General features: G+C 43.6%; 1 protein-coding gene across 3 annotated transcripts; it reads left to right on the forward strand.

Annotated features, from left to right (window-relative positions):
* The first annotated feature begins 7,475 nt into the window (after nt 1-7,475).
* Nucleotides 7,476-25,733, forward strand: mgarpa (mitochondria localized glutamic acid rich protein a). 3 transcript variants are annotated; one of them, XM_080008646.1, is made up of 9 exons: nt 7,476-7,791; nt 12,218-12,318; nt 12,709-12,814; nt 14,594-14,611; nt 18,195-18,476; nt 20,744-20,964; nt 20,998-22,425; nt 23,780-23,825; nt 24,195-25,733. In XM_080008646.1, the coding sequence occupies exons 1-8, from the start codon at nt 7,716-7,718 to the stop codon at nt 23,810-23,812; spliced, it is 2,265 nt and encodes a 754-aa protein (XP_079864772.1). In that variant the 5' UTR covers nt 7,476-7,715; the 3' UTR covers nt 23,813-23,825; nt 24,195-25,733. The 3 variants fall into 3 exon arrangements, with proteins under 3 accessions (XP_079864772.1, XP_079864770.1, XP_079864771.1); XM_080008644.1 differs by having other exon boundaries at nt 20,744-22,425; XM_080008645.1 differs by lacking the exon at nt 14,594-14,611 and having other exon boundaries at nt 12,709-12,832; nt 20,744-22,425.
* Nucleotides 25,734-25,823: the final 90 nt, after the last annotated feature.

The following is a 25,823-nucleotide window of genomic DNA, read 5'->3' on the forward strand; positions in this document are numbered from 1 at the left end:
GTCAAAATACACACAAATGTTTATTTTGGGTTTTTTTTCCAGCAGTTGGAACCAGGTCTGCATTCACAGCCTCCAAACCAGACATTGGCAACCCAAACTGGCTGCGTGTGGGACTTGCCTTTGGAACATCTGCATTTCTTTGGGCTCTGGTAATGCACGCACACAAACACTTCTACATTAGCTTTTAAAGGGGACCTATTACTCCTTTTTTTTTCCTTTATTTTTCTGGCATATATAACTGTGCAATTTTGGATGTTCATATTAGACGTGGCCGAAGTGTCAAATATTGCAGTAAACTAATGACAAAGTAATCGCTGTGAGTAAAACGCTGATGCTTCTGACGGCTCTGATGAAATTATTATTGCAGTTGATAAATCTGAAGATTCATCAACTATCTTCATCAACTATCGGAAATCTGAAGATTCATCAACTGGATTGCTAATTTCTCGCCCTAAATTTGTTCAGAAATAGATTTTAGTGGACTGATAAGGTGAAATTAGTGAAAGTTACAGAGTAAATAGAACGGAAGCCATGCTCAAACACCATTGGCTCACAGAACCCGGAACTTGTGCTCAAACTCCATCGGCTCATATAACTCGTAGCCTCAGGAGGGTGGCTCCACCCACTGAAACAGCCTGTTTTCAGACTGGGTGGATTGGACGCATGTAAGAATGGCTCAAATGCATAATCTGAGTGATATTTTCAGCCAAAAATTCAGACTTCGTTTTGGGGACCTCAGAGACCATATTAACTTGTGTGAAAAGGAGCATAATTGGTCAAGTTAAATGCTTGTTTGATTAAATTAAAATTTGATTTAGAATCTCAGAAGTTTTTTTTCCCGTTCTCTGGTGTTGAAAGGCATGGAGTTCCGTTTTCCAATTGCTTTGACAAAGAATGCTGATTGGCCAATTGTTCACTTTCTGAATCGGGGTGCCAGGTCACCCCTTAGTCCCACTAGCTTGACCATTGGGGGGTGTTCAGGCGTCCTTTTGGGGGAGGAGGTATAACGTCAAGAACATGTTTATACATCAGGTGTGCAAGTGAATAAAAGCAATAACTTGGAAATGTTTAAACGATTGTATTAAAGCAGAATATACATTGAATGTGTTTTATTTAATCGATGAGCAAGTGAAACGTGTCACCAGTAAAAAGGCTGCACCAAACATAGCCAGGTATTTATCATATCAAGTCTCCACTTAATATGGGAGAAACATTATTTTTACAGTGCTGCAAGAGGCAATGGCAGCCAGGATGATTGACACATTTGCCTCCTGCTCAAGAGGTTTGAGTAAAACAACATACATTTTAAATCAATATCTGCTTTATTAATTCCTGAAGGGAAATTGCCCAGCAGCTGACATCAACACAACAGGCAAAATAATATAAAATAAACCTAACAGTTAACTGTACCAAGTAAAGAATCAGCCAATGCACATCAAACCCATTGATAAACAGATGAAAAATAAAAGGTCATGACGAGAAATGAAACAGGTCCTTTACGATAACTTATGAAATAAACAGTGAAGCAGAAAGATGAATGCACAATAAACCCAACAAACACTGTTTTATGACATTTCTCTACTTTTTTTTCCCCTCTCATAGCTGTTCAAGCAGCACAGTACGGACATGCACGAGTACAAAGTGAGGAACGGACTGGAGTAAATGGCCGCATCGGTGAGTGGATGTCCCTAAAGTCCGACGACACAGGAAATGGCATGTGTGAAATGTATACAATCAGAAAGGTTATGTTCTCAGAACACTGCCGGGGCCTTGTCGCACAAAGCAGTTTTAATTGACTTTTTTTAAAACTTAACTTTAAAACTCGATTTGATCTAAACCCGAGTCTTACGACTGTGGGTCACTTTTTTACTCGGGTACATCACCATGGTTACTCTGTGCACCTCACCTGTTTTTGGGTAGGTTAAAATGAGACAGCGTTTTTCGACCTATCAGCTATCGGGAAATGTCGCCATTTAATCCCAGACGCAGCAAATCCACCGTCTCCCCTTATTGTACGGGATTATATTTTCTGTGTATCGTTTGTTGTAGGTTTTTTTATTATTCAGCAAATATTACATATGTATGCATACATTAGGGTTGGCCACAGTCAGCCCAACAATCGGTGATTGCCGGTATATTTGCATGTTTTGTGACCCATTCTCACTGATTGGGCTCAGATAAATCTCCAGTGCACCCCGTCGCATCTGTCTGCAAAAGTAATTTCCATCGCTTATGTAGAAAGTCTCCAATCTCCATCTCCACTTGGCCTTAGACAAATATTTGCAACCGTCATGCAGAAAAAAAACTGGCAAAACTTAGCGCCGGTCTAAAGCGTCAACACAATCCGAAAGCTTCACATGGCTTGAAGCTGATTGGATCTGTCCATGAACCGCTCCTCCGATTGGTGGATTGTGGTGGATAGTAATCAAGCTTCTGATTGACTGAGTGTAACATCACTCATTGTGACATCAAAGCCACGTGGTTTGCAAAAAGGGAGGACTATCCAATAAAACACTGCATGTGATTTCACATACAGAAGGGACGCATATCATGGTCGGCAGCGACACACTAGGTTTTAAGGACAGGTTAATTATTTGTCGAGTTGAATTCTCAAGGAGACAGCTCATTAAATTAGAAAAAAAAGGACACTATCAAGAAATTAAATTCATTGGGGGGAAAAAATACAATTATCCAAATAATACAATTTTAATGTATGGCAGAATAAAAGCCTTTCCAGTAATCCATTTGCGATGTATTGGAATGTGAAATGTACCAATTATTTCCGCCTTTTCACGTGTATAGTATATCCATGCATGTTTTTTAATGAAATTATTGATTAGAAATATGTTTAAAATAGGACTACAGTATGTAATAGGGCGATAGTGATCGTTAAATCACATTTTACACACAAATCACATTTTGTATCGCCAGAGTACGCTATTAATTACATTACATTACATTTAGCAGACGCTTTTATCCAAAGCGACTTACAATTGTTCAAACACTGACGGACGCAGCCATCAGGAGCAATTAGGGGTTAAGTGTCTTGCTCAAGGACACTACAGCATGCTAGCAGGAGGAGCCTGGGATCAAACCAGCAACCTTTAGATTACTAGACCACCAGCTCTACCGCCTGAGCTACCATCCCCCATCCCCCTATTCACCGAAAATCTAATAAACTAACAAAATATTTTTGTTCAATTTCTTTTCAGTATCTCCCCAGTCCACCATCGGAGCATCACTCCGCATCTGTAGGCTGTCTGTTTTCCCCCAGTATTTTTATTTTCCCTTGTACTTAATCCCTTAACTGTATATGTGCAAATAAATGTTTTCTCTTGACGTGTGGCCTGACTTGATTATTCCGTATACGGTGCTTGTGGTTATGGCTGCTACACCATATTGCGCCCAAGAGTGACGAGGAAAACATGCCCAGGGTAACAAAAGGAAGAGCATGGGGGGGGGAAAGAAATGTATTTGTGGGTCAAAGGTTGCATCGGCTGGTAATTTAGAATAAAGTCTGGCAACTTTAAAGTTTGCCTGTTGGAGTGATTTAGCCCAGACGAAATGACTCGGTTATAAAACTTATATTCAGCATATAATCACTTTATACTGAATTGAGTGTACTTTATGGATCAGAAATTTTTATATAAAAAAAACAATAATTCCATGGTATTTTCAAAATGTTTTCTTTCTTTAAAACTTTGAACTATCACCACTGTAATTTACATTACATTTAGTCATTTAGCAGACGCTTTTATCCAAAGCGACTTACAAGGGAGAATAACATTCAAGCTACATTGCGACAGAGATTAGTGTAACAACAACATTAGTGTAACAAATACTGCAAGGTGGTGCTAAGTAATTGTAGGTTAGGACAGGAGGTACTCTCTGAAGAGCTGGGTCTTCAAGTGCTTCTTAAAGACAGAGAGGGAGGTCCCCGCTCTGGTCATTTTTGGCAGCTCGTTCCACCAACGTGGAACTACAAATGAGAATAGCCTGGATTGCCGTGGCTGTATGGCTGGCAGAGCCAGGCGACGCTCATTTGACGAGCGCAGCATCCGGGGGGCAACATGTGCTCTTACAAGAGCATTTAAGTAGGCGGGAGCATTCCCAGCAATCACTCTGTAGGCCAGCATAAGAGACTTGAACTTGATGCGAGCGGCTACAGGTAACCAGTGGAGCTCGATGAGCACGGAGTGACATGTGCCCTCTTTGGCTGGTTGAACACCAGTCGCGCCGCCGCATTCTGTATCATCTGAAGTGGCTTCACCGCACAGGCCGGCAAGCCTGTAATAAAGCCCTGTTGCTTAAATACATGATTTTGAATGTTTTCTTTACCTCCAAAAGATATGGAAGTAGGCCTAACTTCAAAAGTGATGGGGGTAACGTAGACAAGAGACTCTAAATGGCAAACGAAATTATTTGTGAGTAAGTGTGTGTGAATCCAAAATAGATCACATTCAAGGCCTCTCCCAGCCTTGCACCCAGACCAGGGTGCTATAACCCTGACAAGACTGAAGCTGGTCATGAAAAAAAATAAAACAACTTTTCTCTCATTTCCAGAAAAGACTCTTTCGGTGACCGTCCGTCGTGGTTGCTAAAAACACGTAACAGAATCTTTAATGTTAGGGGGCAGTAACTCAGGAGGTAGAGTGGGTCAGAGTAATTTCAAAGTTGCTGGTTCAATCCCAGGCTCCTAATGGCATGCTGTAGTGTCCTTGAGCAAGACACTTGACTCCTGATGGCTGCATCCTTCAGGGTATGAATAATTGTAAGTTGCTTTGGAGAAAAGCATTTGCTCTTTCCACAAGAAATATTTTGCTAAGGATACCAAATGACACCTATTTGTTTTATTAGGTTTAATTTCTTTCATTGCATTCTAAACTCCTGGTAACATATGTTTTTTTGGAAAATGTAGAAAATCGACACATTTAGAAATCAAGAAAAGAAACCCCAAAACATTTTCAGTCAGGAGGTTCGGTTATGGAGGACCCAATCACTCAAAATGAAATGGTTAATAATGACATCAATGAATAATTTAAATGTACCATTCTTTTTGGAAATATTCCATGAAAACATTCCAAATATTACGATATATTATATTCTGTGATGTTATTATATTACGGACTATATATCTCAAAAAAATAAAGGAACACTTAATAAGTTGATTTATTTCATTGAATGATTTCATTTTGGGTAACTTGGCCCTCCAGCCCTATATAACATGAAGCGTGTCACTTTCATCACAATTTTCTTTTATATACTCTTCACTCTTCACACTTTGCAAATAGCTGAGATAACCCCGAGAATGCATGTGATGGATGCATAAAAATGACCCATCTGATAATTTTCTAGCTTTACATATATATAATTTAAATAATCTAAAATTCCAGGAATTAAGATGTTTTTGATGATGGCGTTTTGAACTACTTTTCCCTCAAATTCTGTAGTTACATTAAAAGTAAATAATACATACAAACTTAGAAATAATAAATACCCTCGAACCGTGACACGCCCTTTTACCCACGTGTTCCTGACGTCAACCACTGTTAAAAACGGCATTTGTCCTGCAATATGGAAGGCGTCAATCGCCTATAATTGTGGTGTGAAAATGGGATTAGATGTTGATACCACCTTTGACTTTGACATAATTTCTTGAAGAAATGCTTGACGTCGGGAAGGTATCCCCGACAACCGATTACTTTAGACGCCCTTTTCCACAATAAAAGGGCATTGTACCTGGTTGGTCTCTAATGCGCCTTCTTCATATCAAAAAGTGTTATTGTTCATACCAGAAATCCAGCTGTTAAACAGCAAAATATCGACATCAGAAATTAAAATAAATTAAATTAAATTAAATGGTTGAAATCACGCCAGTATCCTTTTTTAATTCAAGAATTTATGGACAGTTACATGTTTGCCATCAACAATAAAATCAAAAAAATATTTAATACGATTAATTAATAATAAATACAGATGCGATACTTACCTATTTAGATATTTAATCCAAAGTTTAAAGGACATTAATGATTAATTTAATGATAAAACGGCTTAAACATTATGTGGGTTACGAGTTTGAAAGTGGGCGGAGGCGAAAACAACACCACCTGGAGCAGGCGGCGCTACGCTGAGTGGGGGCGAAAGCTTCGACTTTCTTTTTTTTACCAGATTCATTTTCTCACGAGTCAGTAAAAAAAAAGAGTCGTTCGATTTAAATTCGCGAGAATCATTTCATACTGCCAAGATGATCTATTTGGCATTTTTGCATCACAACATTATGTCAGAGAAACCACAGCAAAGCAGTTTGCGCAGCTGGACATTTACCATTTTCAACGAAGGAGGATTTAAATCTTCCTCTAGTGTGAAAACATTAACACATACACACAATCAATTCATGTAAATAGAGATTATTTGTTAGTGGGTGTGGTGACACCCAACGTTAACGCTGAGAACGTCGTTATTTTATCTACTTAACTTATTTGGTTGGTTTTCAGTCCAGTCGCAATTATTCCGGCTGGTCAGACACACATCACACTGTCGGGTCCGAGGAGATCAGGTGTAAGTCTCGCACCGCGGAGGGTTGGAGTCTCCATCTAAACGAATGAGAGCTTCGATGAGTTGTGTGTGTTGGATGGGTTGTGTGTCGGATTCAGTGTGAAGTCGGCTTTCAAGGCTCTTGTTGTCCCAGTCTTTTTCGTTTGTTTTTGTTTCTTGGATTGAAGCGCAGGGAGTGACCTGCAATCCACGGCTCCTTTCGTTCGCGAGTCCACGTCCAGGTTCAGACGCAGTGGGCGTGTGTGCGCGCCTGTCTGCGGCCATCGAGCCGCGAACAAAACGAAACTGAAGCTGCCCGCGATTTGAGATGGGGCGGTCGCGCCGTAGAATCGCAGGTGTCATCGGTGTGTGTGCGTGTGGGTGCAAGACCCAAACCTGTCTCGAAACGATCCCGACCGGGTCGCGATTCAATCCAACGTGTTGGATTATATCGGGGCGAATATTTCCAAAATCCTTTGGCGTGCGCGTCAAGCCTCCAAATCGCAACGGGTGTTTTTTGAAACAACCGATGAGGTCGCACGGCTGCACGACGGCGCGGCCAAAGCAAGCGGCAAGTGGGGCCTCCTGGAATGGAGGAGCGACGTGTGGGAATGTGGCGACTCGTGAGTGTGTGATTAGTGTATAAAGTCAGCGCTGCACCGGCGACCAGGAGTGGCGGGATGTATGGCATCCATGTTTGTTTTGGAGGCGAAATACGGCGTCGGAATCTCACGTGAGGACACATCCTCGCGAGTGCGGGAGTACCACGCAACTCTGTTCGTCTGTTCTTAAAAAAAACAGCAGTTTATGTGTGTGTGTGTGTGCGCGCAGAAAAAAAAAAAAAAATAGAAAACCTGCAACCGTTCAATGTCCGCCGCTCAATCTTGTCATGGTCGTTCACGATTGGAAAAAAAAAAAAAAAAAAAAAATCTAAACTCCCAACTCCCGAGTCATTCGAACAGGCGTTCGCTTTGAACGGGTCGTCCGCGCGCTGTGCGTCGCTATGCGCGGGCACCGCGCGGCGCCGCGCACGTAAGGTTGCGCAACGCGGACCAGTCCACACTGCGCTCCCTTCGCACGCGGTGGGACCCGAGCGACGCGAGCAGCCATCCCTCCCTCCATCCCTCCATCCATCCATCCATCCATCCCTCCCGCTTCGCAGAGACCACTTGGCAGCAGAGATGTTTTCCTGCAGAGCGGCCTGGCAAAGGTGCGGGCCCTTGGCGCGGACAGCAGCCTGCAGGTTGCCCAGGGGAGGTGAGTTCCAACGCGTAACTCGCCGTTAAACGGTGTGCGGTGGTGACTGCGCTGTCGGGGGGGGGGGGGGGTTTGTCTTTGGTTGCGTGGTTGCCGTGCGTTTTGTCCATCGTGTCCGTCATGGCGACCGGTGTGTCTTTTTCGCTGACTAGAACAATTTGTTCCCCCACGCGTGTTTGCTGTCCGCATCAGCCCCCCCCTCCCCCCTCGCCGATCTGAAAGATGGCACCGACTGCTGTGGACTGAGGGAACGTGAAGGTCAAACGGGGATTACTTATTTTTTTTGTGCGGACGTGACGCGTGTGAGACGTTACGCGGTCCCACTTATCCGAGCGGTGCGCGGTACGGGTTTGATTGACAGTTTGATTTGGATCGCGCACAAACGGTGGCGCTCGTCGCGACGTCCCGGAGACGTCACCCCCACCAGAATAAATACCAAATAAAACACCGAATTGCACCTGTCTGTCCGTGTCTGTCTGTGCGTGTGTGTGTGTGTGTGTGTGTTAAACCGTGCAGCCAACCACGGCGCTATTACTAAACCGCAACCTACATTGCGTCAGGATCGTGCCAATGGTGGGTTGGGTGGATTGTGCAAGTACAAACTCGATATTTCTCTTTAAAAAAACCCCAACAACAACAACAACAAAAAAAGCGATTTTGCTTGACCTTGGGGATAGTCGAGGTGGCGTGGAAACGCTCTTCCGGTTGTTGCTCACGTGGCGTGTGTACATATGTTGCTGTGGTACATGTGTGCAGCATGGCTGCAGGGCAAGGCCTCAGTGAAGGCATGCGTGATGTACTGTGTTTTTATTTATTGTCCTCCTCCCAAACGTTACCATTTATGAGGCAAGGCAAGTTTTATTTAAATAGCACATTTCAACAAGGCAATTAAATGTGCTTTACGTCAAATATCAAAAGCATAAAGACAAAGTGCAAAATAAACCCATTGTAAAGGGACAGAATGCATGACGTTAAAACATATAATGCATAAAAGTTGCAGTGCAAGAAATGAATCAAAGAAAGGCAGTTTTACTTTTTGTTAATTATTTTGCTTATTCCCCAGAGCAGCGCGTCTCATGCATGGTATTTGACTGGGTTCAAGGTGCAATGACATGCCTAAAACGCATGAATGTGAAAGTACACAGTTCACGATCCCATGACAGGAGATGTAAACAGGCTAAATTTTGCCTCCACAAATACTGAGCTCACTCGGGGGGCTAGTCCTTGTACCCTGTCCTAGATATGGCAATGGATATTGGGTTGGTAGTGGGAGCGTTGTGTAACGCCAGAGAGAGGTCGGTGTACTTATAGGGGGTTCTGTTCCATAGCCATCCTCCGATCTCTTGTTGTGGTGAAGACGCCCAAGTCTTGGCACGCATCACGCTTTAGTGCAACAATGGTCCCTCTTTAAACTTAAGAGGGGTTGGGATCATGGCGTAATCCCATAACTTCTTGACCCGTGTCCTCCTCATGTCAGGTCTGAACACGAGCCAATTAGCCAGTACAGATAATGGTGGGGGGGGTAGTGATATCTATGGAAGCCTATAGGAGACAATATTAAAAAGTAATTCCACAATAGCATTATAATTTTGTGTTGTTGGGGGAAAATGCAGTAATCCAATTTTGAATTTCACATACTCGTATAGAGTTCTGACCATATGAAAAGGAAAAAGCTGTTTGACATTGAATTATCAAAGACGTACACAGCTGTACAGTCGACAATAGTCAAATGTTAATTCAAATTGGAAAATTTTAAATGCAATGTAACCTTATTTTCCATTCCCTCTGATCGCGGCATGAATGAACCAAGTCACAGAACGAGGACGAGACGTCCTTACTAAAGACCCACCCTGATGAGAGGACTGACAGATTGCATGTTCAACTTAATTTTGTCTATAAAAGAGCGTGATGACACGGCAGTGCAATGCACGTTACCTGTTTCGCCTATTGCATTTGAATATTGTCCACTTCAAGTCCTTGAGAATTAAATGTCAAATGCCGTTTTAATTTTCAAATGTTAACAAAATTGCATTTTAATTGTGACTTAAATAATGCTTGCACAAATGGAAAATTTGTCTATGTTTTATATGCATTTTAATTTATCATTTGATTTAACATTTCAATATTGTCCACTGTACAGAAGGGTATGACTTTGAATGTTAAATGTCTAATAGCTTTTCCATATAATTTTAATATGCTCATTGAACGGCCATACTAGTATGTGGAAAAAGCTAATTGGATTATTGTATTTCAATTTTTACTCATATGTGGGAAAATTATAACGCTATTGTGGAATTACATTCTCATTTCAATATAGTCCCGTATAGGCTTCCATAGATATCGTCCTTTAACCTGACGTGCACATGTCAGTATCAAGATAACAGTGTGTACTACACAGTTATTATGGTAACCTTAATTATTTTCTCAGTTCTCTTGAGGGTAGGGCTGAATTTTATTTGACCTCAAGGCTCAGTGGTATAAAGCACTGTTTTTGTGCCAGGTTAAAGAAATCACAGTTATGCACAGAAAAACTCAGACGTAGTTTTTCTTAACTGTGCTAATCTATAATTAAAAAGCTGATTTCATTGTGCTGGTTGTAACCCTTAACTGTGTTACACGGAATGAACAGGAAAGCCTGTTGCAGCTTGAGACTTTGCTCAGTGGCAAAACCGGTAGATGTGCTCCATAAGTAAAATACTCCAGATGATTCAAATGTTTGGCTATTCTTGCAGACTGAATTTTTATTGCACAGGAGCAGCTGCGGGGCATTGACCTAAACCAGCGATTCTCAAACTCCAGTTATCAGGATGCCCTATTGTTATGGTTCTCTTTCTAGCAGTTAGGACTGCAAAGAAATCGATACAGCTCAGTATTGTGATTTTTAATTGTATTTATTTATTGATTGATTGATTTTTCCACGATACTGTAGAGATTTTCCAGCCCCTCGACTCGATACCTTTGTATCCATTAAACGTACCACAAGAGTTGGAATCTGAAAAACTGGAAGTTGCCTAAAAAGGTAGTAAAAGGAGCTACACACTTATTGTGGAGGAAAAAAAACGTTGTTTTTCACTGTGTTGCTTTTGTACTCGGTCTTAAAATAAGACTGCCTCCGAGCCTCTGTCGCAGCATGGTCGCAGATGCCAAGTTTTGTAATAACCGTGAATGGTGCCATCATGCAAGTTCAAACGACTCCGCCACCCCTCGAAACGCTCGCATGGCATATAGTGCATTCATTCCACTGTGTTGCTTTTGCACGCCCTCTTAAAATAATTCCACATCGCAGACACTTCTCACTCATTCGGATGTTATTGCTGCTACTTTTACCACGCGACTTCCCTTCCCTTCCCTTTACGGTCGGGAGGCACCGTATGTGCAGCTGTCCTATCGCATGAGTATGGTCAGATCACGTGATGTGTTTGTCATTGACCTTAAGCAGATGATAAATTGCAATGGGAATTCTGAATTTAAATGGTTTTGACTAATATGTAGATCACATTATATTGATAAGTCGGTGCCAGATTGAGACTACTCAGGTGGTAAGCAGCAAGTTGTATTTTTCGGCTCTTTTTCAATTTTCAGTAAATTATATAGAGTGTTGCAATGTATTGTCATACCAATCGTATCTTGGACTATGTATTATGATGCGTATCAGGAGGTTCTTGCCAATACCCAGCTCTTCAAGCAGTGTAGTAGGGGAATTTTATTTTTATCATTTTTTTAAGTCCAGGTATGTCCATCTACCTGGTAGGGTGGGGGGGGGGCTACATTACCTGGGTTCCTGAGCGCCAGGGTTACAAACCTCTTGCCGTTGCTATTTAAACGGCCCTTCGTTACAGATCTATTCTGCAGTTTTGCAACTCGCACACCTCCCCTCTCCTCACTTTTGGAGAGTTGAGTATGGTTGAGTTGAGCATATTTTTTGCAGCCTAAATCTATTGTACTCAGTCCAATCAGAACGGGAGGGATCATGATGCCAGTAATGCGTCTTGGAGTGCTTTCTCAACCCCCCCCCCCCCCTTCTAGTCCCTTAAAGATAAAACTGATGGTGTTGGTGCATAGTTTCCCCCGGGTTGCGTACTATTTGCATTCTGATGAATGTATTTTTCTTTTGAGACTTTACTACTTGCATGCCCTTGGAAATCAAAACTGATCTAAAGCTGCTTCATTATGTCCACAAACACTATTTCATCCTAAGATCCGTTAAATAATGACTTTGTTTTTAGGTATTGACAATGTTTGGTAGTATTGTATTGCCTTCTCTTATTGCTCAGTGCTAATTGCGTTTCACCTTCCTGGTCATTTAGGATTTCTGGCAATAAGATCAGATGGTAAGATAGACTGTCCTTTTAGAGAACGCGCAAAACTTGACCGTCTGATTTGGCTGATTGCTTTTTAATCTTTTATTTTTTTGGACTCTTGGCAGTTCTCCAGCGGCGGCAGATGTCCTCTCTTCCCGGTGGCTCTGGGGAGAACGTAGTCTACGCTGTGCTGTGCGGTGGAGCCTTTGTCGGTGCCATCGCATACGTAAGTACCCGCTACCTGAATCTTAAACTTTCATTGTTTACAGAGAGCACACCATTTTTTTTCAGGAATGAATTCAATAAATGAACATTTTTGTGCCAGTACACTTTGATCAACCTGGGTGGACCGTGGCCGTAAACATTAACTTTGTCAAGTAAATGCAGTGGTTTCGCTGGTTCCCTGTTATCATTATACCCCTTTGCAGCTAAGGAAATTAGTAGCTATTGTCTTAAGGATTTTTATATAATTGGAATTTTAGCTCTGATCGCACTTTTATTATTTTTAACATGCACAAAACACTGGTTGTCTGATTGCTGCACTTTTCAGTATGTAAAATACATTACAATGATTCTGGACCTTCATCAATTTGACTTCTTTGCCCCCCCCCCCCAGGCATACAGCACCGTGTCTACAGACAGTGCCAGATACAATGAACGCATTGCAGAGCTCAAAGCCAGGCCCAAGAAGGAATGGGTACCGAAACAATGGCCGCCCAAGAGTAAGTTCTCAATCATTTGTATCCCTTTCCTCCCCATCTGGGAACTGGTGCATTTCACCTGCCACTCCCATTTCTCATCCACATCCACATAGTGTGTGTATGATGCCAAAAATGTTCACATAGTCGATAAAATTTCAGTTTCACCAAGCCATACATTGGTTTCCACCATTAGCAGTAATATAGCAGCGAGGAATTGAGAGAGAGAGAGAAAATGAAATTGATCTTTTGTGCTAACCCATGGTTTCTAGCTGCACTTTCCTACCACTCCTGCTTGTGCCAGTGCCATCACAAATCCAATAGGAAAATGGAGTTCTGGAGTTTAGGAGGACCTATTATGCTCCTTTTTACACAAGTCAACATAGGTATCTGAGGTCTCCGAAACATGTTTTTGTTTTTTGCTGAAAAAAGCACTCAGATTATGCATTCTAACATGCCTCTAAGCCATCCTGTTCCAAAACTGTAGCTTTAAATGTTAATAAGCTGCAAAACTCACTTTTTATTTTTGTTTCGAGAAACGCACAGCGGCTCACGTGCCGCAGCAGAGTTAAAATACTTACATTTCCGTTGTCTCCAGTTTCTTCAGGGACAGCTGGTATTAATTCCTTTCTTTTAAAAGATATGTACTTGTCTTTATTGCTCCAGTCGTGGGTGGAGTTCCTCTCAGACGGAGGGCAGTTCTAATTCTACTGAAGCCCACTTGATGTAGGAAGGGGCTGCAAATCTGAACTGTGTGCTTCACCACGTTTTCTGAAATACACAGCTCACAAAAAACTGACTGAGTTGTCTTATTTTACAGTTTGAGAGGAGGGGGGCATTTTTGGGTTCCATACACACTAATATACACACCTCACATTGTTGGAAAAGGACAATTCTTTGCTAATATCAATAAGAAATGTTTGGGGGTAAAAGTACATTTAGTTAAGGCCGGTTGGCTTGGTCCTCTCTCGGAGCGAGGCTGGCAAAGGATTGTGGGACAGCCCTGGATTATCCTCTAGCTTATTTCCTCGTCACTGGAATGTCACTCGATGGCCTACACACGCACACACGTATGCGAGGCAATCGGCCTACCCTGTCTGCCTGCCTTGCCTCCTGGTAGAGCCGACCTCCCGTGGAGTTCCACTTGAGCTTTACGCACGCACGCACGCACGGTTCCGTCCAGTTATTAATAACGCAGCATGGGGCGGGGGAGGACGGTCTTCCTCACGCTGACACACCTCATGTAGGTGTGTGTCTCCACACTTTCACTTTGCTGTAGAGCCACAACAGTTCAGCACTGGTGCTCTTGCCAAGCCGACCAGTGTTTCCCAAGCTTTCCCTCCATGGCACACTGTTTTTTTTTTTTACAATGGAATGATCCCAAATGCCAGTAACATGTATAACTGTAATTATTATGGTGTACCTGTAGTGATGCAAGACTTGAACGTGGCGCGAGGAGGGGAGGGGGGGGAATGTTGAGGCGTTTCTATTGGACCTGTTCTGGTCCCGTCCTGATGACACAATATAATAACTTTCTGGTCCAAATGCAATATACATCATCTAGTGGCTAAGATCTATGATGTCATGATTTGGTAATGAGGTACACTTTACTACTTTTTCTAATTTCTTGGCTCAACAACAGAAGGTTTGACAGCTAAAAGACTAAAATACTTCCAACATAAAATATGAAGTCATTTACCCATAATAAGTTCTAAACAGACTGAAGTGTCACATACCTCTCAACTCAGACTCTACGGTGTAAATTCTTTAATGCGTGACCCTGTTGCTTGTCTCCGTTTACAGGCGGTGATGAAGATGAGGGTGAGTTATGCCAATGGTTCATACTAACAGCCTGACTGACTTATCTTTGAAATGAAACACTCCTGATGGGCACAGGCTTGGGTCATGATTTGTGTGTTGTTTATCCACAATGTCACTATGGTATGATTCTCACGCTAGCTGCTCCAAACACCTACTATCTCCCACGTCCCAGCCGCCACTCACTAAAACGGGTCGGAATTCTTGAACAACTCTGTACAGACAATGGAGACGAAGGATCTGATTTGTAAGCCGACGTGGCTTGAGCTACTTTATTTTTTTTTATTATTATTATTTTTAATCAAAGCATCTCCAACTATATGTATATGACAAATAATCTCTTGAACTTGAGCAATTACTTTGGGAGAAGACAGTAATTCAGAACCTTCCTGGTTCCTGAAACCTTGTCGGTGAGTCGCGGCAGCACACCGGCTATTTAAATTTCACCCGCCTGCCCTCTTTTCTAAATAAAACGCGGGTTCAGTGATCCCGCCTGCTCCTCGGCCTTGATCAGATTAGAAAGAGCTCTGGTTGGCATCGCCAAGTCCCATTGAGCCTCGACTCTCTGGACTGTAGGTCTCCCATTCTACAAACGGTACACACTGATGTATGGTACACAGGTTGGCTAAATGGCGCTTTTATCTTCCGTAAAGTTCAGGAAAGCTGTACTCGCAGAAGTTTGAATACTCGACAGCTATGAAATGTGGGGCTTTGTTACGGGAAGACAAGTTAAAGACCCCGCATTTATAAACATTAAATGCTGTTTTAAGAATATACAAGACTCGTTTCGGTGCATAAGATCTTTGGTTATGCGGATCCACGATGACGTTTTAATTGCGTCTGCAGGTTTGACGCCTTTCCAGCAACGTACGGAATTACAATTGATCCACACAGAGTTTCCATTTGAACAAATTGCTACCGGTCCATGTGGCCGATTTCAATGTCCTTGACAAATGGGAAAGATTCCGGTCAAATATTATGTGTCTATTGAGCTTAAAAACAAATGAAAGGCAGGTTATTTAAAGAATTAATTCATGAAGGCATGTCAATTTATATTTATTTTAATAACATTTCAATTAATACAATTGATTTGAAAATGAGAAATATGGCAAGTGGGTCCAATTAAATAAGAAATTTTGTCTCATTGACATTTTACAACCCAATGGATGTTCACAGTCTGCTTTGGGTCGGAACTTAAATGTCCCAAATAAAAGCCAAACTATGGATGTATGTGTCCTTGTTGTCACATTACATCTTTCTGCTGCTTCTCAGAGTTCTGGATGCTGCGCAGTCGCTCAGTGTGTGTTTAGAAGCGCAACCTGTCCAGGCTTATTTCTATTATCGACAGACGTGATTGGTTCGAGGTGACTGTTCCACTTTGGATCGTCCAAATTGATTTCCTTTCGGTTGCAACTTGCCAAACATGGAAATTAAAAGATCTGCGGATTTTTTTATTATAAATGAGTCTTTTATTTTGACACAGAGGAGGAAAAAATATTGGGATAATTGAAATAATGTACTATTGTTGTTGCTTAACTTGACTGCTCAGATGACTTTAACTAATTGCCAATGACTAATGAAAGACTAACCGCTGCAGTGAAATTTCCTAAAATGCACATTTGTCTTGCAAACTGTGAGTGTCCTGAGTGGGATGTTGTTGCACTCTGTGGATCCTCGTGTTCTCCTTCCCATCCCTCCTAATCTCTGATTTGTTGGCTTGAAGGCCTGTTGATGTTTACGGGATCGTACTACTTCTCCCTGGAAATCCCTTTTTTAATGTGACGCCTCCTTAAACCTTCCTCCTTGCCGTTCAGTCTTTTCCACCTTACCCTGTATTACCCCCGCCCCCATCTCTCTCAGTCAGGAAAAATAAAAAGTCCTACATTTTCTAACAAACGCAAGCCAGTTCCAAATATACACCCATCTCCAAGTGGGATGCGCAAGAAGGCTTCTTTATGGTCTGCCATTATAAAGATGATGGTTTTAAAGAAAAATAGTTAAGAGCCATAGACAGAAGGGCTGTTTTTAAATTACTTTTTACAAGTGAGTATCTAATTAGCTGCCATTTATTTAACCTTTATAGTCACAACCAATGACAGCCATTGCATCTCACTATTCATCCCATTTCCATGAATCAGAAATGCCCAAGTGCAGCTTTTTCTATCAAACATCTGATGAGTTTTCAGATTTATCTGTGAAGAAAAAAAATAAAAATAAAATAACCCTATCCCTAACTCTGTTTAATTTTATTTTATCTTTACTCTTTCCAGCATAACACTTACGTCCCCTGGGACCGCTAAGGCAACACCGCTTCCTAGAACTGGCTCTTTTTTCATTATGTTTTTTGGGACCTGAGTGGGAGAACAAACTCCATCTCTCCTCCTCCTCCTTCCCTCCTCTTCCTGTTTTTTCCCCACAAAAGAAAATGGTCCAGTTCTTGGCACCGCCGGGCATCGCTCTGAACGGTTGGCTTCGGATATTGATTCTCAGCATATTCACCAGGACGATTTCCCACGCTGCTATACTAAATGTTAATGAGTCGCCGGGCACGTGAAGAGGAGACCTGGACTTTACATTAACATACCAAAATCTGTATATTTTTTTCTTGCTATGTTTTCTGGTTCTTGTGCCTGTCTCAATACTGGCTTTTACATACTTTGTTAAGAGTTCCAGAATAACTGGTAGCATGTAATTCAATGGTAAGAAACTCTATTTCACTCCCCCCCCCCTTTTTTTTTTTTTTTTAAATCTCTGCCTATTTGCATCGCGCTTGTCTTTGTCTCTTGATTTTTGGTTTGCATGCACTGTGTCGTCTGAGCTGCCGTGTGATTTGCTTGGGGTGCGGGTGGGCGGCATGACTCCTGCTATGAGTGATGTGTGTTGTCAGCTTTTAAGACAGCGATATTCAAACTAGATTTTGCACCTGTTGAAAGCATCATTGGCTGCTTTTTTTTAAATTATTTTTTTTAAATGGTGATGTTTCAGATTGTAGTTGTGATGTTTTCAAAGGATAACTCTGCTGGTCTTTCAATTTAAACCTTTTTGTTCAACAATTGAGTATTTACATCAGAATCTTCTGGGAGAATGGCTTCAGCCGACTGCAGCGCACTACGTTGGTCATTGAAGGACGTGGTCTGGTTTGCACCATTGTACTACAGCACTGCGTGGTCCTCGACTGACGCTGTTCTCTGATCAATTTGAAAAGATTTAGAACTCTGGTTGACTCTGATCAGGGGAAAAATTGGTTTTAGCTCTTAATAATACCGGACTTTAAGCTATTGCTGTAACATGCTATATCTATATTTTTATAGTCGCGGCAGCCGTAGTTAAGTGCATGCTCCATAAATTGCGGCGCTCGCCATTTTCCGCGAGACCGCGCACCTCCCAATTTGTGGTAATTCGAGTTGGATACATTCCGAAGGAAGGTGCTGCGAAGAGGTCCCGCGGCTTGCTTGCGGCAACTATAAATCGCGCTTCAGAAGGCTGAAATTGAGAAACCCATGCATAGAATTTCTCAACTCCCAACTCATTCCAGCACTTAACCCCCCCCCCCCCCCCCCCCCAACACACGTTTTTACTGTTACAGGTAGCGAGGAGGAAGAGGCTGCAGCCACTGAGTCCAGCGAAGAAGAGGTAGAGCCCGCTGTGGAGGAGGAGGTGGCTGCCGTGGAGGAGGAGGTGGCTGCCGTGGAAGCTGCGGCTGAGGTAGTCGCCGAAGCTGCGGCTGAGGTGGTCGTCGAGGCTGCACAGGAAGTGGAGGCCGTGGCGGAGGCCGTGGAAGAGGCTGCCCAGGCCGTGGAAGAGGCTGCCCAGGCCGTGGAAGAGGCTGCCCAGGCCGTCGCCGAGCCAGAGGCGGCGGAGAGCAACGGTACGGCTCCTCTTCCTGTGGAGGAAGAGGCTGCCTCTGAAGCCTGAGGGAGGGAGGGAGGGAGGGTAGGTGGGTCTGAATGGGTACCGTGGGGGGAGGAGAGGGGAGGCATACACGAGTACACACCTGCGCTTCTCATTCACCCGCCCCTCCTGTCTCAGACACCTCAACGGCAGGCTTCAACACTTCAGGTTTTTGTCTTTCTCACATTTCCTCAACACGTGCACCAATCGAAGATGTAATAGCTGACTACCAATCTTTCCTATCACTCCTCCAGAAGTAATGGTTCACTCCTTATGGGCCAGGGATCACTTCTTGGAGACCTCTACCTACTTTCACCAGTCTGAAATACATTTTATCATATTTATTGAAGTGTGTACAGGGGGCAGAGTGCGATTGGTGTTTATAGATGTGAGGCAGGAGTAGATTATTCTAATTACCTCAGTTTCTTTATGCAACATAAGTGGCGGGGGACAAGTGTATAGTAAGGTCATGTAATATTTCCTTCCCTCCTTGGCTCTGTGTTTTAAATAATATGTACCCCAAAGAGAGTAAGTGCCGCAGCGCTCTTAAGCTGAACAGCTATTTTCTTTGGAATTCATCACAGTTTATGCCTCTCCTTATTTGTGGATCATAGTAAAACTGAGTGGCTTTGGTAATTCGGTGCAACTCAGATTCATAGGTGTGCAGAAAAGGCAAATGGATGCTCTGGTTTCCTCAGGGCCGTTTCTTATCATGTGTATTCAACACCCTGTGTTCCACTCGCGCATCCTGCTTCTTTTGTGAGATTTGAAAGTAATTATTTTCTTTTAGATTCTTAATTTAGGCATCGTCTGCGAGGTATCAAAGCTGGAACAGCCTTTTTCTGTAATATGCGCAGTTGTGACTGTCACTCCTGGCTGGGTGAGATGGCTCTGAGATTGTGTAAAAGTGCTCAGAAGATTTGCGTTGTGCGGTGTGAGTTCTTCTTTCCCTGACTATGAAGTGCTAAGGCATAGCATTGAAAGGTAAACAAGCAACTTAAAACATGTGCAGGGTTATTACATTTGACTTCTAACTGGATAAAGTAGTGTGAACCATTTTAAGGTAATTCTATAAGCCATACAATAAAGCTATTCTCAAACCGGAAAGATTTACTCCAGTCTTTATTTTTTGTCTGCTTGTACTAAACCAATGCTGATTCATTCCAGTTTATTAGCCTCAAAGGACCATACAAAACTCTGAAAATGCCAAGAAATTGGCGCACAAAACTATTGTTCCCATGAAGTGATTAAACAAATTTTCAATAATTATGTAGTGACTTGTGATTATATATTTTTGTTTTCTCTATCAAATACATTTCACAAACATTTTTCGGATTCCATAGGTTGGGGGAAAAACGCTAAGCTTGGAAAATGAAACCAAATTTTTGATCATAACGTGACATTGGCCGTTTTCAAAGTTTGTCTGCCAGAAGATATTTGTCTGGTCTATAGCAGCAGGACCGCTGCTTTCTGCATTTCAGGTATGTCGCACCAAATATCTGCTGCTATCTTATGACACTATAATAAGCAAACTTATCACCATGACACCAGAATGTAAGAAAATGCAGGACTGGAATAAACCTTGACAGTACTTTCGCGGCAAGCCTTCGTTGTTGTTTATATAATGTGAGATGGCCGTTTTTAAATTCTGAAATATGACTTATTTGCTCAAAGTGTAGCTTGTCTGGCTTTTTAATGGTTATAAATAGCAGAAAGGGGAAATGATAATGAACTACTCAAGGGATTTAATATCAGGTCCTGTGTATTGTTTGCTACCAGAGTATTTTAAATGCCTCTGGAGTTTTGGTCTACATGCATCATGATTTAACTATTCTCTTTCCTAGCCTCCCAGAATCCATCTTATTATAGCTAATATGCTGTAGCCAATATGCCAACAGTACTGCATGGTGCAGTGCCTTCTCTTGCCTCTTCCTAAATCGATTTAACTACTGTCGGTCTGTGAAGCGCGGCTCTCCCCTCCTGTTGATTAACAGCTCACAGTTTGTGTTTTGTTCCTTTAGCCAGCCACTGCACTTCACTGACGTTTATGCTCTTGTGCCCTACTCCCTATAAAGGTTTCCAGCCAGTTTTAAAAACCCCAACCAATAGCATGGCTACAGACTTCAACTTTGAGCGAGTCAACGTGTGCAAACTATGGGGTTAACGCTTCGGAGCTGTATTTTTTTTTTTGCTTTTTATTATGACCGTCAGTGATAGTTTGAATGGCTGGGTTTTGTGTTGCAGTGCCGCTGGCAGCCGCCACCACGCTAGCGGAACTGAAGATCACAGAGGTAAACAAAACTGTTGCGCCTGTGGAAGAAGCGCTGTCACCAAAAGAGGCTACCTCCGTTAAAGCTGAACCGGAAGAAGAGGATCCTGTACCAGTTGAAGAGACCATGGAAGAGGCTGCCCCATTGGAAGATGTGCCTGTTGCCGTAGTGGAAGAGACTGCTGCTCCAGAAGAGGTCCCCACAGCGGTTGAGGCTGCTCCAGAAGAGGTCCCCACAGCGGTTGAGGCCGCTCCAGTAGATGAGGCCCTTGCAGCCGTTGAGGCCCCCACCCCAGTGGAAGAAGCAGCCGTTGAGGCCCCCGCCCCAGTGGAAGAAGCAGCCGTTGAGGCCCCCGCCCCAGTGGAAGAAGCAGCCGTTGAGGCCCCCGACCCAGTGGAAGAAGCAGCCGTTGAGGCCCCCGCCCCAGTGGAAGAAGCAGCCGTTGAGGCCCCCGCCCGAGTGGAAGAAGCAGCTGTTGAGGCCCCCGCCCCAGTGGAAGAAGCAGCCGTTGAGGCCGCCGTCCCAGTGGAAGAAGCAGCCGTTGAGGCCGCCGTCCCAGTGGAAGAAGCAGCCGTTGAGGCTGCCGCCGCCGCCCCAGTCCCAGTGGAAGAAGCAGCCGTTGAGGCTGCCGCCGCCGCCCCAGTCCCAGTGGAAGAAGCAGCCGTTGAGGCCGCCGTCCCAGTGGAAGAAGCAGCCGTTGAGGCCGCCGTCCCAGTGGAAGAAGCAGCCGTTGAGGCTGCCGCCGCCGCCGCCCCAGTCCCAGTGGAAGAAGCAGCCGTTGAGGCTGCCGCCGCCGCCCCAGTCCCAGTGGAAGAAGCAGCCGTTGAGGCCGCCGCCGCCTCCCCAGTGGAAGAAGCAGCCGTTGAGGCCGCCGCCGCCGCCCCAGTGGAAGAAGCAGCCGTTGAGGCCGCCGCCCCAGTGGAAGAAGCAGCCGTTGAGGCCGCCGCTGCCCCAGTGGAAGAAGCAGCCGTTGAGGCGGCGGCCGCCGCCGCCCCAGTGGAAGAAGCAGCCGTTGAGGCGACCGCCGCCGCCGTCCCAGTGGAAGAAGCAGCCGTTGAGGCGACCGCCGCCGCCGCCCCAGTGGAAGAAGCAGCCGTTGAGGCGGCCGCCGCCGCCCCAGTGGAAGAAGCAGCCGTTGAGGCGGCCGCCGCCGCCGCCCCAGTGGAAGAGGCGGCCGCCGCCCCAGTGGAAGAGGCTGCCTTCCCAGTGGAAGAGGCAGCCGTTAAGGCACCCGCAGTGGAAGAGGCACCCATACCCATTGAGGCCGCCTCCCCAGATGAAGAGGCACCCGTAGAAGCTGTCCCAGTGGCAGAGGCCATCAAGCCCTTTGAGGTCCCTGCCCCACTTGAAGAGGCCCTACCTTCATTGGAAATCCTTGCTGCTGAACCTGTACCAGTTGAAGCAGAGGCTCAAGGCTCAACAGCAGCTGATGTAGAAGTATCTAGCCTCGCGGCAGATGAAGCACCTCTTGTGCAGGTCGAGGTTGAAGCTGTAGCACCTGTTGTGGCCCTGGCTGAGGAAGCCAAGAAAGAATACATTATTGTAGTACTGGAAGGAGCTCCTAAAACTGACAAGAGGCCCAAAGTGCTTGGTGTGGGGCCTGTGACGGGCAGGATTATTCCAGCTCCGGATGATGACGAAGTTCCTGCTACTCAGGTATCCAATGGCTCCATTACTTGATTATGCAATAATTGACAAAATGAAAGACTTTTAAAAGAGAAAACAAGGATGTTTACTTTGAATTGATGTATGACTGAACTTTAAGCTATTTGAATTTGTGTATCAATTTAAAAAAACAATTTTTACTTTTGGGTCGTTTTTGGTATGCAGTGCGACTTAACAATTAATTTATTTAAAAAATGTTTTGAGAAAGAAGTATGGATAGCAAGTAAACCAAGCCTAGTTACACCCATTTGGGGATATATACATATTGATCTAAACGCTGATCAGCCACAACATTAAATCCACTGACGGATTAAGTGAATAACATTGCTCATCTCGTTCTAATGGCACCTGTGGGCCAACCCAAAGTTGTCCAAGGAGGGACAACCAGCGACCGGGTCATGGGCGTCAAAAGCTCATTGATGTGCATGGGGAGTGAAGTCTAGCCCATCTGGTCTGATCTCACAGAAGAACTACTGTAGCACAAATTGTTGAAAAAGTTCATGCTGCTGTGATAGAAAGGTGTCAGAACACACAGTGCATTGCAGCTTGCTGCGTATGGGGCTGCGTAGCTGCAGACCGGTCAGAGTGCCCATGCTGACCCCTGTCCACTGCCAAAAGCGTCTACAATGGGCGTGTGAGCATCAGAACTGGACCATGGAGCAATGGAAGAAGGTGTCTGGTCTGAATCACGTTTTCTTTTAAATCATGTGGATGGCTGGGTACGTGTGTCGTTTACCTAAGGAAGAGATGGTATAAGGATGCACCATGGGAAGAAGGCAGGCTGGCCCTACCTCGCAACTTATAGGATCTGCTGCTAAAGTCTTGGTGCCATATACTACAGGACACCTTCAGTGGTCTTGTGGAGTCTTGATGGGTGGAGCCTTGACGGGTCAGCTGTTTTGGCGGCACACAATATTAGACAGGTGGTTTTTAATGTTGTGGCTGATCTGTGTATAAGTCTATATAGTAATATTACATTTTTAACATTATCTTTCACAGAATTATGAAACTTTTGGGATTTTTTTTATTCTAATATGGCTTTCCCCACATAAATAGTGAATGCCAGAATTTGGCACTTGGCCCCTTCAATCTCTGAAAACTACCTTTAAATCATAATTGGGCACGACAGGGTGAACCAATGGCGAAACAAGAACATTCAATATTCACAAATATTACTTTCATATGAAATAACTTTTCAATTTACAGTACACAATGGCATGGGTTGACTAACGATCCAAGAACTGTTGAACAGTAACCTACCCACTTAGAAAGGACTAACTGAGGTGAACATGGACTTTGTAGTGACAAATCACTCTAATGTGGATCTTTATGTTCTGCCATTCAGGCGAAGCGGCTGCTTAGGATGCAAATGCAGTAGTTCCGGCTCAAAGGTACTGCGCTGCACTGAATTTCATCAGATGGCCTTTTTCCATAATGACTTGGGTTGGAATTCTAGTCTGCTTACAGAAGCCCCAATACTCGATGCGACAAACAATTTTGGTGAACTAATGTTCCATAAAGGACATGAAAACACTTGTCAAGTTACAAAAGTTACGTGGTGCAGTTCCATCAGTAGCTTTCCAATGTGAATCTATTTCAATAGATTTGTGTTCATTCTGATGGATAAAGGCCTTCAAAATTAGGCAAAAATGTCTTTATGCCTCCAGATTAGGAGTAATATTATTTAAATCCATATAGAATTGAAATGGTTTGACCTGTGATTTCAACTTTTTTTTTTTTTCTTCCTTTCCCCCTCACAGTAAACTCTGGTCCCAGAATGATGAATTTCTACGCTGCGGAATGAGCTGTGCCTTTTCACCCCTGCCCCCCCCCCTGGTCTCCGACCACAAGCCCAGGTGTCATACCCCAATATAAACAAAACCCACAGATCTTATGCACAAGGTTTTTGTTTACTAAACCGATATCTGCTTTCTTTCGGAATTCCAACAAGCTGAATTGGTTATTCAACAATATGTGGTCATGTGAAATCCAATCTCTGCCACAGCACTTTGGAGGATGCACACCGGCTTGGAGTATGTGTAAGCTTCACCGCGGCTGAGTACTTGCATGTGTTCTCGTAGGAGATGAAATGGCAATGCCTTTTATTTGTCCTTTTTTATTTTTGTTTCAATGTTATTCAGTATTGAGCTATCCTGACTGTTACACTTTATTTTTTTCTCCTTTTCAAAAAATGTTAGTTACTATTATTGAAAGTTGCTTAGAAGGCCCACTTGAAGCCATATGTATATAGGCACGGTAGAATAACTTCAGTTCATTTGCGGAATAGCACACCAGGCACCGTGTTACAGGGAGCAATATGGCAGACTTTACAAAATCTTCTGCTTTTTACTGAAGCTGAACTGGGACAAAGGGTAAAAGGAAAAGGTGTTCGCTGGAAGTTAAAGCGTCTTTCAATCTGTTCTGCGTTTGACCAAATGGCAGCGTTGACACCGTTACAGGAAAAGACACGCGCGGACGCTGTTGAGCCGATTTTTAGGGCAATAACGTCTTTCCTCAGGTTTACCCGTTTAGTTTTGGGGGAAGGGATATGTTATAATTGTTCTATTTTCCAGAGAGTAGACATGTTCCTCTTGCCTGATCTCCAACACGTTTACCGACCTACTGATGCAACGGAACCGTCTATTGTCTGAACACTCCAAGGAGACGTGTTGTAACTGTTGACCTGTTTTTATCTCTTCCTATTTTCACAACACGTGTTCATTAGTATTGTAGTCCTTGACATGGCATTTGAAAGATTGACGGGTTTGATCTGTGTGGCTTGGGTTGCATGGCGGAGCCTTGCAGTTCGTTTTGTGACTTGACCTGAGAGACACGGGCTAAGTGAGGTGTTGACGGTAGTAGGTGTATGATGGCGTTTGGGGAAAGTGGGTTGAAGATGCACCCTCAACTCTTTTCTTACAATAAAATGTGTGCGTCTTGCAGCAAGTGTTACATGTAAATTGATATGCATGGTATTCATGAAAGGTCGGGTTAAGGATGCCACGGATTCGTAAGAGCCGGATGTTTTTTCTTTTGTAATACTCTAGATGTGAAGAGCACAGTTCTCTTAACGTTATCTTTTGTTTTGTGTGCTTACATTTGAGAACTTGGTATTGAATGGGAAATAAAGGAATTGTATGTTTAAAGTATTGGCATCATGCGGTTTTCCCATGTCTTCATGGCCCAGGCGGGTTTTAAACTGTTTGTTGGTCAATGCCTTTGTTCAGCGAAGGACAGAAGCTGTGACTGTTCGGACACATGATGTTTTTTTTCTGTGAAATAAAGAGGGATTGACGAGATGGCGCCTGATGTTGTATATTTTGTGTGTGTTCAGTCATGGTCACATCAACTTGGTGCACAAGGGAATAAAATAATTATAAAGACATCCT

This window comes from Zeus faber, assembly GCF_960531495.2.
Source record: "Zeus faber genome assembly, chromosome: 10".
Lineage (NCBI taxonomy): Eukaryota > Metazoa > Chordata > Actinopteri > Zeiformes > Zeidae > Zeus > Zeus faber.

Excerpts from the sequence above, each read along its gene's own strand:
- mgarpa (XM_080008645.1), top strand. The coding sequence starts at position 7,716 with ATGTTTTCCTGCAGAGCGGCCTGGCAAAGGTGCGGGCCCTTGGCGCGG. Across the intron at positions 18,477-20,743 it reads AGAGGCGGCGGAGAGCAACG|TGCCGCTGGCAGCCGCCACC; the intron begins GTACGGCTCCTC and ends TTTGTGTTGCAG. Across the intron at positions 22,426-23,779 it reads ACGAAGTTCCTGCTACTCAG|GCGAAGCGGCTGCTTAGGAT; the intron begins GTATCCAATGGC and ends TCTGCCATTCAG.